The sequence below is a fragment of the Cebus imitator genome, unplaced genomic scaffold, assembly GCF_001604975.1.
Source record: "Cebus imitator isolate Cc_AM_T3 unplaced genomic scaffold, Cebus_imitator-1.0 Scaffold391, whole genome shotgun sequence".
NCBI lineage: Eukaryota > Metazoa > Chordata > Mammalia > Primates > Cebidae > Cebus > Cebus imitator.
In genome coordinates, this window is record NW_016107706.1 from 253,755 (window position 1) to 271,889 (window position 18,135).

General features: G+C 37.8%; 1 protein-coding gene across 3 annotated transcripts in view; it reads right to left on the bottom strand.

Moving 5' to 3' along the window:
- LOC108289080 (myosin VIIA and Rab interacting protein) overlaps window positions 1–12,608 on the bottom strand; it is a 209,767-nt gene extending 197,159 nt beyond the window's left edge. For all 3 annotated transcript variants that reach the window (XM_017508338.2, XM_017508339.2, XM_017508336.2), the window contains exon 1: window positions 12,391–12,608. In XM_017508338.2, coding sequence (XP_017363827.1) covers window positions 12,391–12,530 — 140 coding nt within the window. In that variant the 5' untranslated portion in view covers window positions 12,531–12,608. The remainder of the gene's footprint in view (window positions 1–12,390) is intronic.
- Between the last annotated feature and the right edge of the window lie 5,527 nt (window positions 12,609–18,135).

The window sequence follows — 18,135 nt, forward strand, 5'->3', positions numbered from 1 at the left end:
AATCCTTTCCCCATTGCTTGTTTTTGTCAGGTTTGTCAAAGATCGAATGGTTGTAGATATGTTGTGTTGCCTCCGAGGCCTCTTGTTATAACTATAATATTACATAGCAAACTTTAAAAAATTGCACATTAAAGACAACATTCATGTTGTCAAGTTAAAAAATGTTAGCTATATAATATTAACTTAGCTTGATGATTAAAACTTTCATCTGAGCAGAAAAAATTGAAATACCTATTGAAATACAGTACAAATGGTTTTCATTTGTACTGCAGAATACTAGCTCCAAGACAAACATTATTTTCTTAGTTTCTAGTGACTTTAAAACTTAAAGTAACATGTTTTAGTTTATTAAATGATGACTTGAGTCTTACTATCCTCAAACATTCACTGTATGATCCTATGAAGTCTTTCAGAACATACCTAAATCTCCTCATTCATAAATTCCCAAGTGGTGGTGTCTTTAACTGCCTTAGGTCAATGCTGGGAGAAACATGAGAGTTAATTATAGAAATTAAATTATGTCTTCTGTGCTAAAAAAAGAAGTACTACACATTGAGAAAATGGCTTCATGATCATAAGCAATAATACTGTGCTAAATATTTTATAAAGTAAAGGAAATACCCATGCATGTGAATGCTAATAATCATATATGGTTTAGTTCATGGCATGGATTTAGTCATTCTCAATGAATTCTCTTATGAAGAGAATTTTGTTATTATCAATGAATTTTGTTATTAACTAAAAGCTCATGTTAAAATTGGAATCTATTCTGGGGCTGTCAGCTTATACTTGCTGTCTAGACCCTGGTCCAAGACTGGCCAGAGTACAGGAGCTATGTTCCATGGTAAAAGGCATTGTAACAAGGTTTGTTTGGCCTGGATGTAACTCCTCAACCAAAACATTTGAAACAGTAAAGTGCTATGGACAGGTGAAGCATTATTATAATGGGGATTATCTGTTGTAAGGCCTCCTCATGTCCTTGGTATGGTATGGCTGAGTAATGAGAAGCAAGCCAGAGAGATGGGTATATTCTTCCTCCAGAAGTCATCAAACATCTGAGTCACAGGTGCTTTTTATGTTTTTGGCATTTTTCCCCCTCAACTGGTGACAAGCTGTTCAACTGTTGCCTCAATTTTAAAGAACATTTTCTATTGATTTTCTCTCTTAATTATTATCAATTAGGGGCTAAATGAGGACAATTTGCTATGATGGCAGTTTGTTTTCTATTTGATAGCCTTTTTATATTGGCACTTGAACAAAAGATAAACTTTCCTATTTTATTTTTTCCCTAAAACCTTCAAGCACATTGTGGCGTATCTAATACTGCAGCTTATTATGTTTTCATCATAATGCCACTAAGATCTATCATGCACTAATGTGGCTGGTGGTTATGTACTCGATTGATTATATACTAAAAAGGTGGTGCTTAGGAAATGCCTAAAGGCCTCAGGACTGGGTACAAAATTTAAATATCAGAGTTGAAAGCAGTTAAAAATTTGGCATTTTTTCCCTACCATGTAAATGAGCAAAGTCAATGATGACATCTGCTATACTGGTGACTGTTAAAATGGAGCTTAAGAACCCATGATTTCTTAAGTACCCTAATTGCTCCAAGGCCAAAAAATGTGGCCCTCTCAGTGGTGTTCCTTGGTCCACAAATCTGTAGTCAGTTAACAAGAACTATGCTCTTAGCCAGTGTGACGTTTTGTCACTTGCTAAAATCCCTGGTAATTTCAAAATATGCCTTATGGCAGACACTGACGGTTGCCAAGGCATCCACTCCCCATTTATCCTAGCTAACATCTAGCTAAAGTGTCAGAGAGAGACATTTATTTTAAGGAATTGGCTTATGAGATTGTGGCCACCAGGAAGTCCACACTTTGTAGGGTGGATGGCAGGCTGGAGACCCAGGGAAGAGTGGATGTTGCAGCTTGAGTTTGAAGGCAGACTGCTGGAGGAATTCCCTCTTTTCTGAGAAAGTCAGTCTTTTTTCTCTTAAGACCTTTAGTGGATTGGATGAGGCTCACCCACATTATGAAGGACAATCTGCTTTACTCAAAGTCTATTGATTTAAATTCATTTATTTAAAAAGTACTTTCACAGTAATATCCAGACTGGTGTTTGACTCAATACCTAAGTGATATGACCCAGCCAAGTTGACACATAAAATTAACCATCATAGTCCCTTATACAAACAAACTCATGTTAATAAAACCTATGGTGATCAGGCTATAAATGTATCTTAAATGCTCAGATATTGTGGACATTACAGATTTAATAACAAGCCTGTCAAACTTTGTATACCAAGGCAAAACTTCATTTTTGTTCTTTTAAATCCTATTAAAAGATGAATTAGAAGGCCAATGGGTTTCCAAAATAACTTAAAGATTTAATTCATGCCCTAGTGTGCAATGTCACGGTATGTACTGTCACTAAGAACACAGACTTCCAAGGATTCAATCATTCAATGGATACCACCAACTTATTCTCTGTGGTCCAGATAGGATAAATGTTAGGGCTGAAAGGCCTCAGGTGAGATGGACTGTAAGGCAGCCAGAGTGTCGAAACAGTTGGGAGGAGCGCCAATGCTATACCCATGGGCTGCGAGGCCACTATATTGTGTTGGAGCTGTGTTCCCTGATGATTACTCCCCTGTTCAGGTCTGCTCTCACTACTACAGCTGCACAGGAAATGCAAGCGTGAGGTTAAGTGCCTTGTAGACACAAGTGCCTTAAAGAGGAAGCAGAAATTACCACCATTCTTTTTGAGGTGAGGGAGCACAGGCTGGCCATTGCTCTAAAGACTTAAAATAGGGTGCAGGGCCTAGTTGAGTAAGGAGGCCTGTTGAACACTTGAAGGCAGGGGACCCAGAGGTTCAGACTGTTTCCCTGGGGATATTGTAAGGGTACTGCTAAACTTGGGACTAACAAGGTAACCTTGGGACAACCATGTAATCATTCCAAGTTTCAGATTTCCCTACATGTGGTTTATCACTTGCCGTTCCCAGAGTTCTCATAAGGATTAAATGAAACAACTCATCTGTAAAGGCAAATTCAATCCCATACCCATAGCATGTCCTCTTGATACATTTATTCTTTAATCTATTGATATTAAAGAACTAGTGAATGGAAAATATATGTTTGGCTTTCACTGAGGGCAATTTAAATTTTAAAGATTCCCATCCATCTCACAGTCACATAGGGTCACTTTGACAATGATTCAGATTGAGCATTGTGGTTACAGTCTCTACAGAAATCTGATTTAGACATGGTGGTATCTTAACCTAAATTGCCCATTAATTAGGACTTCAAAATACATGTCCCCTTCAATGGCTCCATTATCCCTGAGAAGCTAGGTGTTACCAGCCCTGTGGCTTAAAGCAGAGGGGAAGGGCAAGACTGGGGCGATGAAGGAGAGGATTTTGGAATGAGGAGGAGAGGAGGGAGCAAGTCCTACATTTCTTTACGTTTTATTTATTCCTGGTTATAAAAGCATGCATGTAAAATGTGGAAAACTTGGAAGCTAAATGGAAAACAAAGGTAAGAAAAAAATAATCCACAAGTCTAGCTCCTAAAGAATGATTACTCTTAACATCATCGATTGTGTATTTCCTTTTCTATCTTTTTTCTATGTTTTCCTTATTACACAGTGATTATACGTACCTTTTGCATTGCAGTTTTCAATCTAACATTTTACCCATGTTAACAAAATATGTACATTATTTTAAAGGCTTTAAGAGTTTACCCATGTTAACAAAATATGTACATTACTTTAAAGGCTTTATCATATTGTGTCAAGTTGAATGTGTCCTAACTTACTTCTACCATTTTGTTGTTGAGCATTTATATTATGAATATTTTTTATATTACAAATAATTCAGTATAACTCATTTTTGTAAAACATTTAAAAAATATTCTCTTACATCATCAGTTATAGGTTTGAAACATAAAATTATTGGGAAAAGAGTGCTTGGATATGCTAAAGGCTCTTGATACATGATGGTAAAAGGTTGTGGCCATTTATACTTCCCCAGCAATGGAAAAGAGTGTCACTTTTAGTCTACTCTTGTCAACACTGAGTAGAGTGATCTTTTTAAAAACTACTAATTTAATTTTAAAAACTACTCGAAGCACAAACCTCTATTCCCTTGATTTCTAATGAGGTTCAATATTTTCCCATATATTTCTTAACTTGTGCATATTCTTAGCCCACAGTGATGATTGTTAAATATATTTTACCAAGGATATTACAAATACATTGGAGTATCTCTAAAGCATACTGTGGAATAAAGCCCTGTCACTGGGAGCAACATGGATAAAACTGGAAGTCATTACGTTAAATGAAATAAGTCAGGCACAGAAAGACAAATATTACATGTTTTCATTCACATGTAGGTGCTGAAAGAGTGGACCTCATGGAGGTAGAGAGTAGAATAGTGGTTACCAGAAGCTGGGAAGGGAAGTGAGGAGAAAGGGATGAAGACAAGTTGGCTAAAGTGGTACAAAAATACAGTTAAATGGAAGGAAAAAGTTATAGTATTCGATAGTATAGTAGGGAAATTATAATTAACAGTAATTTATTGTATATCTCCAAATAGCTAGAAGAGAAGAATTGTAACATTCTCAACACAAAGAAAAGATAAATGTTTGAGGTAATGGATATCCCAGTTACCCTGATTTGATCACGACACATGGTATACAGGTATCAAAATGTCACAAATGCCCTCAGAATACATACAACTAAGATACAGCAATATAAATAAATAAATAAATAAATAAATAAATAAATAAATCATACTGTGGAGTTTATTCCAAAAGGACAGGATGCTAATCTATGAAGTGTGTGGGCGGTGTGAATACTAAGTAATAAGTGACCAGATAGAAGTAAAGAATACTCAATTCCAAGGGAAAGGAAATGAAGCCTTAAGTTTTCTTAGAAAAACCAAAGCAAATGCCACAAACATAATGAGCTGTGTTTTGATTTCAGTTCCAAGAATAATTTTTTTCCCATTCCCTGAAAACAATTTTCCAAATTGTTCTATGTTAAAAGTAATATAGGCTCACCTTGGACATATTATGGGTTCAATCCCAGACCACCATAATAAAGCAAGTACCACAAAAAAGTGAGCCGCACAAATTTCTTGTTTCCCAGTGCATATAAAAGTTAGACAGACTATGCCATAGCCTATGAAATGTTGTGCACAAAAAAGTTATGTTTATTCTTTTAACTGTGCAACAGCATTGTGCCCAAAAAATGTACATAGCTAATTAAACTATCGCTAAAGAAACACTAAAAATAATCTGAGCCTTCAGCAAGTTCTAATCTTTTTGTTGGTTGAGGGTCTTCATGTCAATGGATGCTAACTGATAAGGGTGTGGATGCTGAGGATTGGGGTGGCTTTGGCAATTTCTTAAATTAAGACAATTACGAAGTCTGCTGCATTGATCGATTCTTCCTTTCATGAGAGATTTCTCTGCAGCATGTGATGCTGTTTGATAGCATTTTACTTACAGTAAAACTTTTTCAAAGTTGAAGTCAATCCTCTCAAACCCTGATACTGCTTTATCAACTAAGTTTATGAACTATTCTAAATCCTTTTTGTCATTCAACAATGTTCATAGCATCCTCACCAAAAGTAGAAAAAGCCATTTCAAAGAACCATTTTCTTTGCTCATTCATAAGAGGCAACTCTTAACCTGTTCAAATTTTCTCATGAGATTGCAGCAATTCAGTACATTGTCAAGCTCCACTTCTAATTCTAGTTCTCTTGTGATTTCTATCACATCTGCATTTACTTCCTCCATTGAAGTCCTGAATCTCTCAAAATCATCAATGTGGGTTGGAATTAACTTTTTCTAAATTCCTGTTAATATTTTGCCTCTTCTCACAAATCACAAATGCTCTTAGTGACATCTAGAATGGCAAATCCTTTCCAAAAGGTTTGTTTTCGATTTACTTTGTCAAGATCCATCAGAGGAATCACTATCTGTGGCTATTATAGCCTTATGAAATGTATTTCTGAAATAACAAGACTTAAAGGTCAAAATTACTACTTGATCCTGGGCTGCAGAATGGATGTTGTATTAGCAGGCATGAAAACAATATTCATCTCCTTGTATATCTTCATCAGAGCTCCTGGGCAATCAGATGCATTGTCAATGAGCAATAATATTTTGAAAGGAATCTTTTTTTTTTTTTTCTGAGCAGTAGGTCTCAACAGTGGGCTTAAAATATTCAGTAAACCATGTGTAAACATATGCGCTATCATTCAGGCTTTGTTTTATTTATAGAGCACACGCAGAGTAAATTTAGCATACATTTTAAGGGAACTAGGATTTTTGGAGTACTAAAATGAGCATTAGCTTCAACTGGAAGTCACCAGCTATATCAGCCCCTAAGACAGCCCGTTCTTTGAAGCCAGGCATTGACTTCTTTTTAGTTATAGAAGTAGTAGATGGCATCGTCTTCCAATAAAAAGCTGTTTTGTCAACACTGATGAAATCTATTGTTTAGTGTAGCCACTTTCATCAATGATCTTAGCTAGATCTTGTGGATAACCTGAATCTCTTCCATCAGCACTTAGTGCTTCACCTTGTACTTTTATGTTATAGAGATGGCTTCTTTCCTTAAACCTCATGAACCAACCTCTACTAGCTTCAAACTTTTCCACTGCAGCTTCCTCACCTCTCTCAGTCTTCATGGAATGGAAGAGTTAGGGCCTTGCTCTGAATTTGGCTTTGGCTTAAGGGAATGTTGTGGCAGGTTTGATCTTCTATCCAGATCACTCAAATTTTCTCCCCATCACCATTAAGGCTGTTCCATTTTATCATTCATATTTTCACTCGAGTAGCACTTTTAACTTTCTTCAATAACTTTTCCTTTGCATTTACAACTTGGCTAAATGTCTGGCTCAAGAAACTTAGCTTTTGGCCTGTCTTGGCTCTCAACATGCCTTCCTCACTAAGCTTAATCATTTCCAACTTTGATTTAAAGTGAGAGGTGTGCAACTCCTCCTATTTTTTGAACACGTAAAAGCCATTATACGACCATTAATTGACCAAATTTAATATTGTTGCATCTCAGGGAATAAGGAGGCCTGGGAAGAGGTGAGAACCACCAGTCACTGGAGCAGTCAGAACACACACAATACTGATAGATTAAGCTTGTCCTGCCTTATATGGATGTGGTTTGTGGTGCCCCCAAACAATTATAATAGTAAAATCAAAGATCACTGATCACAGATGACTATAACAATAATAATGAGAAAGTTTGATACATAATGGAAAAGTCAGAGGTATTGTGAGAATTACCGAAATGTGATATAGAGACACAAAGTGAGCATATGCTATTGGAAAAAGTGGCCTCAACATTCTTGCTCAATGCAGGGTTGCCACAAACCCTCAATTTGTAAAAAATGTAATATCTGTGAAGCAAAGTAAAGTATAATAAAATGAGATATGCCTACGACAGTACAAAATGACAAAAATTAGAGTGAACAACTTTTATAATGAAGCAAAGAGCTAGAAAGCCAATTTGTTTCCAGGGAAAGTAGGAACGTTATTCCCAAACCAATTAGACCCAAAATGATTATGACTGATATGTATGGTCTGGGCTCACTCTGAAAGATTTTGCTTCCTGAAGAAGACGTTAAAATACAAGCACTATGTGTATTTATTCATAATGTTTGGATGAATCCATACAATAAACTGTCAAGAAGATAAATCTGTATATAACAAAAAAAAATGACAAAGGGGATGATTCAGTAATATTTCACTTTCTATAGAACTTCCAAAACAAGTTCATCATTCATTCTATATTTCACTTTCTATAGAGCTTCCAAAATAAGTTCATCATTTATTCTATAATACATTTATTTAACTTTTTAATCTCCCAAAGCTAAACATTTTAGACTAACACTGATAACAGAAATACATTTTAATGCAAAATATATGAAGCAAAATGACTAATAAAGAACTAACCATATGATTGTAATTACAACTTTAAAATTCTCAAAATGATTTTACTGAAGTAAATCTAATAGAACAGTAGGACATATAGACTGTTTTTCATTGAGATGTAAAGAAGAAAGTTAAAGTTACAGGTTACCACCTTTTGCTTAGAGACTTGGCATCGTCTGGGTCCTCTCCTGATGAATGCCATGTTTTTAATCTGACTCTCTTATTTAGAGCTGCACAACAGACAGCCCCAGGTATTTGATACAGTTATTTCTGAGGCTATTCATATTGTAGGATGAATGTCTACCTTTAATTCCTAGCTCCTTAATTTTCTGTGGACAAGAATTTTTATTAGTATAATTATTCATAGCCCATAGCATCTCAAAATACATATGCATATGGTAGCCACTGGATAAATAGCTAGAAACTAAACCAATGTAGCAAAATGGTTTTATTTACATACAGAAATGAATAGTACCTCATGGGTAGCAGGGAGTGAATATGGGTCTGAAAGTGGCCTCACAAAAGTGGTCATCTGTGCAAATTCACACATCTATCAACTATTGAGATTTCATATACAAACACAAAATGTGCTCTTCATAGAATCTTACATACAACGTTTTAAAAACCCACTTGCTTGGAGATGAAAATTCTAGAAGAATGTTCCAAAGACTAATGTCTAAAGTAAATCAGTTCTAGCTGAGAAGGGAGTTTCAGATTGAATGAAGGGCAGAGGAGCTACTGGACAAAGTAGACAAGCGTCACTGAGTGTCCATGTTGCCACAATGTTCATCACGTAATCCTTAAATGTGTTACATAATGAATTCGGCTCTGGCTCTTGTGTAATGTTGAAGGGCTACACAGCTTGTTGCTATATAAATAAAATTAACTCTTCTAAGGCATCCTTCAAAAAACATGAATGTGTACAACATAAAAGACGTCAGCTCATCAGCCATACATCTGTTGGTACTTTGAAAGACATACTTCTCTGTCAAACTGGGCCTTAGAGACATTTCAGGAAGCAAAAACGTGTCACGTATTTCATAGATTTCTTTCCTAGACAGGTTCCTGTGATTGACTGGAGCAATATAGAAAAATAGGGAATGATTTAAACTTCTCCAACCCTTTGGGTTTCAGCCAATAATAATCTCAAGACATAATACAAGATTAAAGCAGCAACATTTCCAATTTTTTTCTCAGCATCCCCGTTCTGCCAGCTTTGATTAAAGAAGTGTGGGTGTTTTCTGTTTGAGCTAGACACACTGAATGTGGAAAACTCCTCAGTAACCCTTCACTTATTTTAAAAAATGGAACAAGGGTACACTGGCTGTTGCATGTCTTTGCAGGTATCCTTCTACTAATGGTTGTTTATTTTCTAATGCTCAACTTCTGACACTCAGGAGCTGTCATGCAATTTTGACACAGACATGATGCAAGATTAAGTGAAATGGGATTACCTAAGCCTCCTGCCTCCTCATTAAGTTGCTAGAAATATGAAATGGAAATTTAAAATATAGTCTTGGCAGCCATTGCTGCCTTTTTTACAACTTATTTTTCAATATCTTGACAATTTCTTGAGACAATATTGTATAAGAGAAATAGCAAACGGCTGGAATCAGAAGATCTTGCTTTTGAGAGGCAAGGTTCTTCCATTTATAAGTGATATGATTCTGAGGTGGTGCAGGAACCACTCAGCACTAATGGTATTTGATAAATGCAATGTGTCATTTAATTGTAACTGATAATAGACCCCTGCATACAAGTCATGGTGAATGTGGGGTTGAGAGGCTGTGACTGCCTTTTATTGCTACTGTTTAGTAAATTTGGAGACTTTTCTTACCCAGAGAGAAGAGGAATAGGGACACATTGAAAGAAATAAAATTGTGTAGGTACTGATATTTCCTTTTATTTGTAGAGTAAATATGTTGAAGCACAGTAAAGAATAGTATAGTTTAATAACTGCTAGGGTTTGACATTCCAATGATTTCACTACTCCTTAAAGATCAAACCCCAATTCTTCATACCAACTGATCCAATCATTTGCCATCATCCCACTGCAATAGTGGTCAGCTTCAGGCCTTCCACACACCTTGGGGGACTCTGTTTTGTTTGCTCATGCCACACCTTGTCTTATAGTGTCTCATGATTCCTCCTCTCCAACTGAGTTCCATCGGATGTCCTCCTCTTCCACGAAACCCCTTGAGGACAACTAACACTCTCTGAGGTCTTTCCTCTAAAATTCCTAAAGCCTCATTTTGTACTATGCATCTGGCTGCTATTGAACATTGTCCTGTTCTATTTGGCTCACAAAGATACATGTGCTTTCTATGTTCCAGGCTCTGGTGCTACAAATGGAGTTGAAGAAGACAGTGTCCCTCTCCTGGTGGTGTTTACCACCAGTCGGTAACAAACGTCAGTGTAGCACATGCAGCCATGGCCGATGTTTGAGTCAAATGCTACATAGGACTTGCCCAACTTGGTAGGTACAGAATCATAACATGCAGTCATCTCGCCCTTTCCAACTTCTTATGTCTCTCACATCCTGTCCTTCCAGTTCCTTCTTCTCATTTAAGAAAAACTTGTCACCTGGCTCATTCTTCACCTCCATACTGTGGCCACCATCCTGGTTTTTTTTCCAGTCATATGGGCACTGGTATTTTGGTCCCTTAACTTATTCTTCTAGACTTTGTCTCATCTTCTCATGGTCACCACTCAACTGGTCTACTTTAGAAGTCACAAATTATTCTTTTTCTCTATATAGAATTTTCATTTTTTCCAATTTTCTTTGTTAAGTGCTCCCACTGTGACAGTTCTTTGACTTCACCAGATACTTCTAGTTGACTGACCCTTTTGTTTTTTCCCCATCCGGCCATAGCCCCTTTCTGTTTTTACTTACTATCCAGATTCTGTCTTTACATTCTTCACTGTCCAATATCCTAAACTCCGTTAGCCTCTGACCTGTCCCGAGCCCCACAAAAACTCCCAATCTGTGGGAAGATTGAAAGAAAACAGATTCATCATTAGACATTCACATAGGAACATGGATCGAATGTCTGCATCTCCAACTCCTGTAATGCCTATTGAGATCTACTCCTCTTTCTTCCAGCATCCAGCTGTCTTGCTCTCAGTGCTTCACCTTCCCCCACCTTGACTGAGAAACAGAAGGCATGGATGAACCACTCTGTTGATCACTCTCAGATGTATGCTCATCTACAATCCCAGTCTCCTCCTTCCCTTCACTGTTGCAGGGCTTTTCTCCTCCTTTCAAGCTGCTGTGTGAGACCCAGATGGGCTTCTTGCTCTGACAAAGTCAGGCAAAGGACCTGCGCAGCCCCCAGACTTGGATACTGGGTGTTCAACAAACCACTTTTTGTTTCAGTTCCTGTCTCTGGAATCTTTTATTTTTATTTTTATTTTTTTGGTAGCCCAGAGACTGATTCCTTGGTGGTCCCAAGGAAACTTGGCAGCTGTCCCCATTAACTAGCTCTATGGGAAATTCTAGGTCTTGATGCATTAAAGGATACAAGTGAGTAAACAGGGCAAGGGGAGGAGAAAGGAGGAAACAAGGAAAGGGCATGGGAGGCACGGGCTTCTGAGTGTGTGCTCCCAGGACTGGCTCCTCGCTGCTTTGCTTACTGTAACAGGCATTTTGGAAGCATGCAGCAAATACGAATCAAAATGCACACCACAGATGCTAGGATCAGCACAGACAAATACCAAACACCGGTTTATCAAACTCATCAGTTTCCAAATACTCAACAGATCAAAGAAGTGCTCTGCTGGTCACTGAGGGAGAATGTGAAATGCCATGTTTGTTATTTCCTTCACAAGGTTGTCTTCATTCCCCCTTTCACAGAATTGACTCTTTTTTATCTTTTACAATCTTGCTTTTATTTCTTGTCCTCCATGAAGCTTTCTCCAAGCCCCAGGGCTAGTCTCTCCTTGCTCAGTGCCCTTACAGCCAATAGACAAATTAGTCAGAGCATGTATCTCCACATATAAGAGGCCAGCACTTACATAGCTCACCATCTGCTACGCCACCAAGTCACTCGTAATTGGTCTAATTCACCATCATGTTTCCTGCACCCAGCATAATTCCTAAGAATCCAACACATGCTTGTGGAATGAATGAATGAAAGGATGAGACCAGTTGAGACATTCCAAAAAGATGAATAACACATGTAGGAGCTGCATCTTCAATCCCAAGAAAGCCCTTTTCTATTCACATCCAGATGCTTCTTGGTGGCCCCCTCTCATCCTCCCTATAAAGGTCAACAGGTTTCCTTATCCATGCATCTCTCTTAGCAAGCTATTTACTTTGGCCAATACTCTGTGTTGATTTACCAATCACAGCTGGTCCTACCTAACTGAAGGAGTGGCAGGTGATTCTCTCTGAATCACCACCACAGACCCTGGGAATGCACCAGCCACTCACCTCGCTTGCTGGCAGACGCAGCAGAGCCAGGCCTTTTCGTGCTTCTGGTAGGAGCAGCAGCTCTTGCAGACATTGAACTTGCAATCTCCACACTGGCGCTTGGTGTTGACGAGGAAGGTGAAGGGCGAGCAGCAGCGCATGCAGCAGTGCTCCACGAACTGCTGGTGCTTCGAGAGGATGCTGCACTTGCTGCCTTCCTCATCCAGCTTCTGCTTTAGCTCACTGAAAAACCAGGGTAGGGGAAAAGGGAAGAGGAAAGAAACAGAACATCAGGTCAGGGGCAGTCTCTGCAAAGCACCCATCCTGTCCCTTCCTTAGGCCAAACTACCATGTACGATCTTCCTGGAGAACAAGAGAGCTCAGAAAGATCAACTGCTCAACACTATGTCCAGAGAAGAACATTAATTGTGGATTAGTTTTGTGTATGTCAGATTTTCTACGAGAAAGCATGAAAATCTTATTACTTATATTTCAGAGACTATGGTGAGATACAAGTTATTAAAAAACTAATAAGCACATCCTTGAAAAATAAAACCTTTAACTTAATTAATGCCTTTTTAAAGGAAGAGGAGATCACTTATGATAAAACACTAATCCTCACTAAGCCCTGCTGGGAATATGATAAATGCAGTCCTGGCCTTATTTAACATCCCTGGAAACTGAAGTACCCAGGGATTTTAAAAGCTTTCAAATCAATATGAGTCAATAAAGAGTCTATGGGTGATGGGCAGATCGAGGCACTGGTGATTCAGAGTTGGATAAAAGAATAATTATCTTCTTCTAAAAATCTCCTGATCACTGGGCACACAGCCAGCCACATTAATGCAAAACATGAAGGTGCATACATTCCTCTCTGCTCAGTGAGAAGAAAAATACACTGTGAACAGATTGAGTAGCCTGGGGGGAAAATGAAAAACAAATCAAATTATTCTGAATCAGCAGGTTTGAGTTGTTTTTCCTGCACGAAAATGGGGGCCTCCAAAGAACGGTAGAAAAATGATTATTTTTACTACTATTTTGCAATTACTATAATACTAGACTATAATTTTTATGATTTTACTACATTACAAGACTACTACTTTTACTATTTTCCTCCCATTGCACACTATCATTATAATGTAAAACACAAACAGCCCCCCACTTATAATGGTTCAACTTAGGATTTTTCAACTTTCTGATGATGCAGAAACTATATGGATTCACTGAAAAGCAGCAGAAAGTGATACTTATGATGCTAAGCATAGCAACAGTAGACCACAGCTCCCAGTCAGCCATGAGATCATGAGGGAGACACTCTGCCGTGTAGTATGTTTTACTGTGTTGTCAGATGACTTTGCCTAGCTGCAGGCTCATGTAAGTGTTCTGGGCACATTTAAGTCTGCTTGGCTAAGCTATGACGTTCTGTAGATTTGGAGTATTGAATGCATTTTCAGCTTACGATAGCTTTACCTTATGATGGGTTTACTAGGACACAATCCCACTGTAAATCAAGGAGCATCTATATTTTATTTTACTACACTATTTTCCTATGATAATACTTGATAACATTTTACTATTATTTACTGCTACTATTGTCTTACTACTATTTTACTTTATTACTATTTTATTACCTTTTATCTTTGCTACTGTTTTTATTTTTACTACTATTACTATTTTTCTGTACCCAGTTGTGATTATGTAGTTCATACTGGATATATTTATGATGTATGTGGCCAATATTTTCTCCTGTTCTGTACTTGTCTTTTTATGTTTATGGTGTTTATTCTCATTTAGAAATGCTCATTTTTTCTGTAGTTATATCTGTCAGGTTTTTCTTTCATGGACATTGGGCTTTACGTATTGCTTGGGAAGGCCGAGACCACACCATCAGTTTATATACATAGTCAATTAGCCCCTGTAGTAGGTTGAAGGTTGACCGTCTTAAATGATATGCCCATGCCCCAAATCACTGGAATCTGTAACTAATACCTTATTTGAAAAAGGGGTCATACAAGTTAAGAAACTTGAGATATAGTTATCCTGCATTATCTGGGTGAGTTCTAAATCCAATGACACACAGAGAAGGCAATGTGAAGACAAAGGCAGAGATTAGAGTGCTGTGGCTGCAATCCAAGTATTGCCAAGGTTTGCCAGCAGCCACCAAATCTAGGAAATAGGCATGGGAACATTCTCTCCTAACCCTTGGGAGGGAGCCTGGCCCTGCCAACACCTTGATGATAGACTTTTGACCTCGGAAGAGGGAGACAATATGTTTTTGTTGTTTTAAGCCACCTGTTTGTAGTAATTTCTTACAGCAGCCTCAGGAAACTAATACAGTTTCTACTTTTCTTTTTTTTTTTTTTTTTTTTGAGACGGAGTCTCACTCTGTAGCCTAGGCTGGAGTGCAGTGGCGCGATCTCGGCTCACTGCAATCCCCACCTCTCGGGTGCCAGTTCAAGCAATTCTCCTGCCTCAGCCTCCGGAGTAGCTGGGATTACTGGCACGTGCCACCATGCTCAGCTAATTTTGTTGTATTTTAGTAGAGACGGGGTTTCACCATGTTGGCCAGACTGGTCTTGAACTCCTGACCTCATAATCCGCCTGCCTTGGCCTCCCAAAATGCTAGGATTATAGCTATGAGCCTACTTTTCTTTTTTTAAGGAAAACAGTAAATATAAACTTTCCTCAACACTATATCCTCATCCAGTTACCACTTTCTAATAGTCCTAACCTCTTCTAGTTAAAATTCCTGATGGTCATGGTATGTTCTTTATTCCCACTCACTCCTGGGTCCACTCCAATGGGCTTTTTGTTCTGGCCCTATTTTTCTTTTTTTAAGGAAAACAGTAAATCTAAACTTTCCTCAACACTATATCCTCATCCAGTTACCACTCTCTAATAGTCCTAACCTCTTCTAGTTAAAATTCCTGATGGTCAGTATATGTTCTTTATTCCCACTTACTCCTGGGTCCACTCCAATGGGCCTTTTGTTCTTTTGCTTAAAGAAAACAAAAACTCTGCTTGAGATCCCCCACTGATCTTCATGTTGCAAGATCCAAAGGGACTTTCTAGGCCTTGTCTTACCTGATTATTCTTCCATTCTTGAAATATTCTTTTCCCTTCCTCATGTTACTCTTGTTTTCCTCAGCCCTTTTCCAATTCCTTTGCAAGATATCTGTTTCTACTATTCTGACTTTTTAAATGTTAGACAAGATTTTTTAAGGCATGATAAAATACATATTCACTGATGAAAATTATTTTCAACATTAATGTTAACCTGTTACTGGTTAGATTATTTGAGGTATGGTCTATGTGAATAGGTAGCCTTTCTCCACTCCAGCTTTCCTCAAGCATGGACAAATCCCTTCTTTTCAGTTCATCCAAGCAACAGACTCTAAGGTGTGGTGGGTTACAGACATTTATTACCAATGGTTTAAGGGTAGTGGAATGTGATGGAAGAGGAACCCAACTCCAGGCAAAACAGAAAACCATTTCATGTGGGCACACTGCAGTTAAAGTCCTCAGCCACCACCTCTGGGATTTCTTCCGAGGCCCTGTCACTGGACATGTTGCTATGCCATCTTTGCCCATCCAGGTTTCCACACGTCCTCTCTCTTCTCTTGTTACAGGGCCCTTCATGGGTGATCAGAAGAAAATTCTCCAAAGCTGTGACCTAACTGGTAAAACATGGCTGCATATCTAGGGGTCACCCTTGTCTGACTCACAAGGCATGGGAGTAAATGAATCAGAACACAGATAAGTAAGAAGGAAGATCACGAGAATTACCTTTCTTTCTCTCCCCCACCCCCTTGTTCCCTCTCTCTCCTTCCCCTGTCCCCATATTTTTAAATAAAAAGAATGGTATTATTTATAATGTTTTAATTATGAAACCTTAGAAATGGTCTATTTTTGTTTAGGTTTTCAAGTGTGTTGGTATAAAGTGGTTCACATATTTCTCTAATGATTATAAGATCTCTGCTACATCTACCATTATGTTCCCCTTTTCTTTCAGAATATTGTTTATTTGGCCCTTGATCAGTTAGTTCAGAGGCTTACTCATTTCATTAGTTTTAAGGATAACTAGCTTTTCGTTAGGTTGATTGTTGTCTACATTGTTTATTTGCTCTCTATTGCAATAAAATCCAGTCTTTATCATTTCTTTCTTCTATTGGTTTGAGTTTATTCTTTCTCTAACCTTTAAAAAGTAAAAATTTTAAAAGTAAACTCATTTTTAACATTTACTCTTTCCTAATCTATGAATTTAAGGCTATAAAACTGTCTCAACACATCACTTTCATTGTACCTTGCAGGTTTTAAATAAGAAAATTTTTATAGTCATTTAGCCTTACATATTTTATAATTCTCAGTTTTAAAATTTTCCAAATATGTGGCTTTTATTATTGATTTTGAACATTTTGATCAGAGAGGCTCAAAAAATTAATTCTTTGGTATTCACTGAGACTTTAATTATCGGTTCATAGCCAATTTGTGTCAAGTCCCATGTGTATTTGAAAAGAATATTTATTCTCTGCCAACTGATAACAACATGTTAACCAAAAACTGAGGCAGGTCTCAATGGATAGAGGTTCATTTAGCCAAGGTTGAGGAGGTTGGGAGGCTCTGATTAGCATTCACAAATATACATTGCACATGTGAAAAGAGCAAGTATAGGGAAAGGTCAGTTGTGCATCCATCTCAGGGTAGGCAGGAGGATGATTTCTAGTCTTGTCTTTGTCCTGTACCTGCGACGATAAGCTGGTAATTGACCTTGTCAGGTGAGATTCAACAGGACTCAGTTTTAGGACTAGTTTATAGGGGCATATGTATCCTGAAAGATTTGGTGGCTCACAAGGAATATGTGTTGTAAGAGGAACATAAAGTCCCCAGACCGCAAAGCCACTAAGCCAAAGGGAAAGTCAAGCTGGGAATTAGGCCATACAAACCTGCCTCCGTTTGTTCCTAAATGGGCAGCTACAAGATAAAAGGCTACATACTGCTCCCTTACAATTTGCTCATAGAGAAGGCCCTTTAGTTCTGTTCAATTTTACCCTGACAGTGTAAATTAACATCTTATGTTCACAGGCATGGGACAAAGGACAGAATTAAAAGTCATCCCTTGGCTAACCTGAGACAAATGTGTATCTGACTGCTTTCTGTACTCCATGATTATTTCATCTTATGCAAAAATGCAGATTCACTGAGAGTGAGACAAATATATTTATATTGAAATTACTAATAGATTTGGGTATTCTATTTACCATGTCTTTTCTGTTTCTTCCTACTTTCTATCAGATTGATTGGTTTTCTTCACGCACTTTGTTTGTTTTCTTATTATGATTCGGCATTTTACGTTTCATTTCTTTTAGTGATTAGCTTTAACATATTAACATGCAAATTTGGACTAATGTATAAAGTTAACAGATGTCCCCTCATCAACAATACAAATTTTAATTTCCTCTGGTGTTCCACATGGCTACTGATTTAATGTTGGCTTGTAACTGCAAAAATTATGTTTCATATTGTTTGGTTGAGGTTTTAGCCATCCACATGAAGAAGACTAGGGCCTACCCTGAGGCTGAAAGCCCTAAAGATAGGAAACTAGTGCCATTTCCTTCATCTAAGTGTCAATGTCTCTCCAGCATCTCATGCATCTGATTGCAAATGGGTGTTCTAGGGTAGTATGTACTTCCTCCAGAAAGTATATTTTTTGTCTGCAGGAGTGTTGGGTCAATAGAAGCTTACTCAGCCATTATCAATTGCAGAACT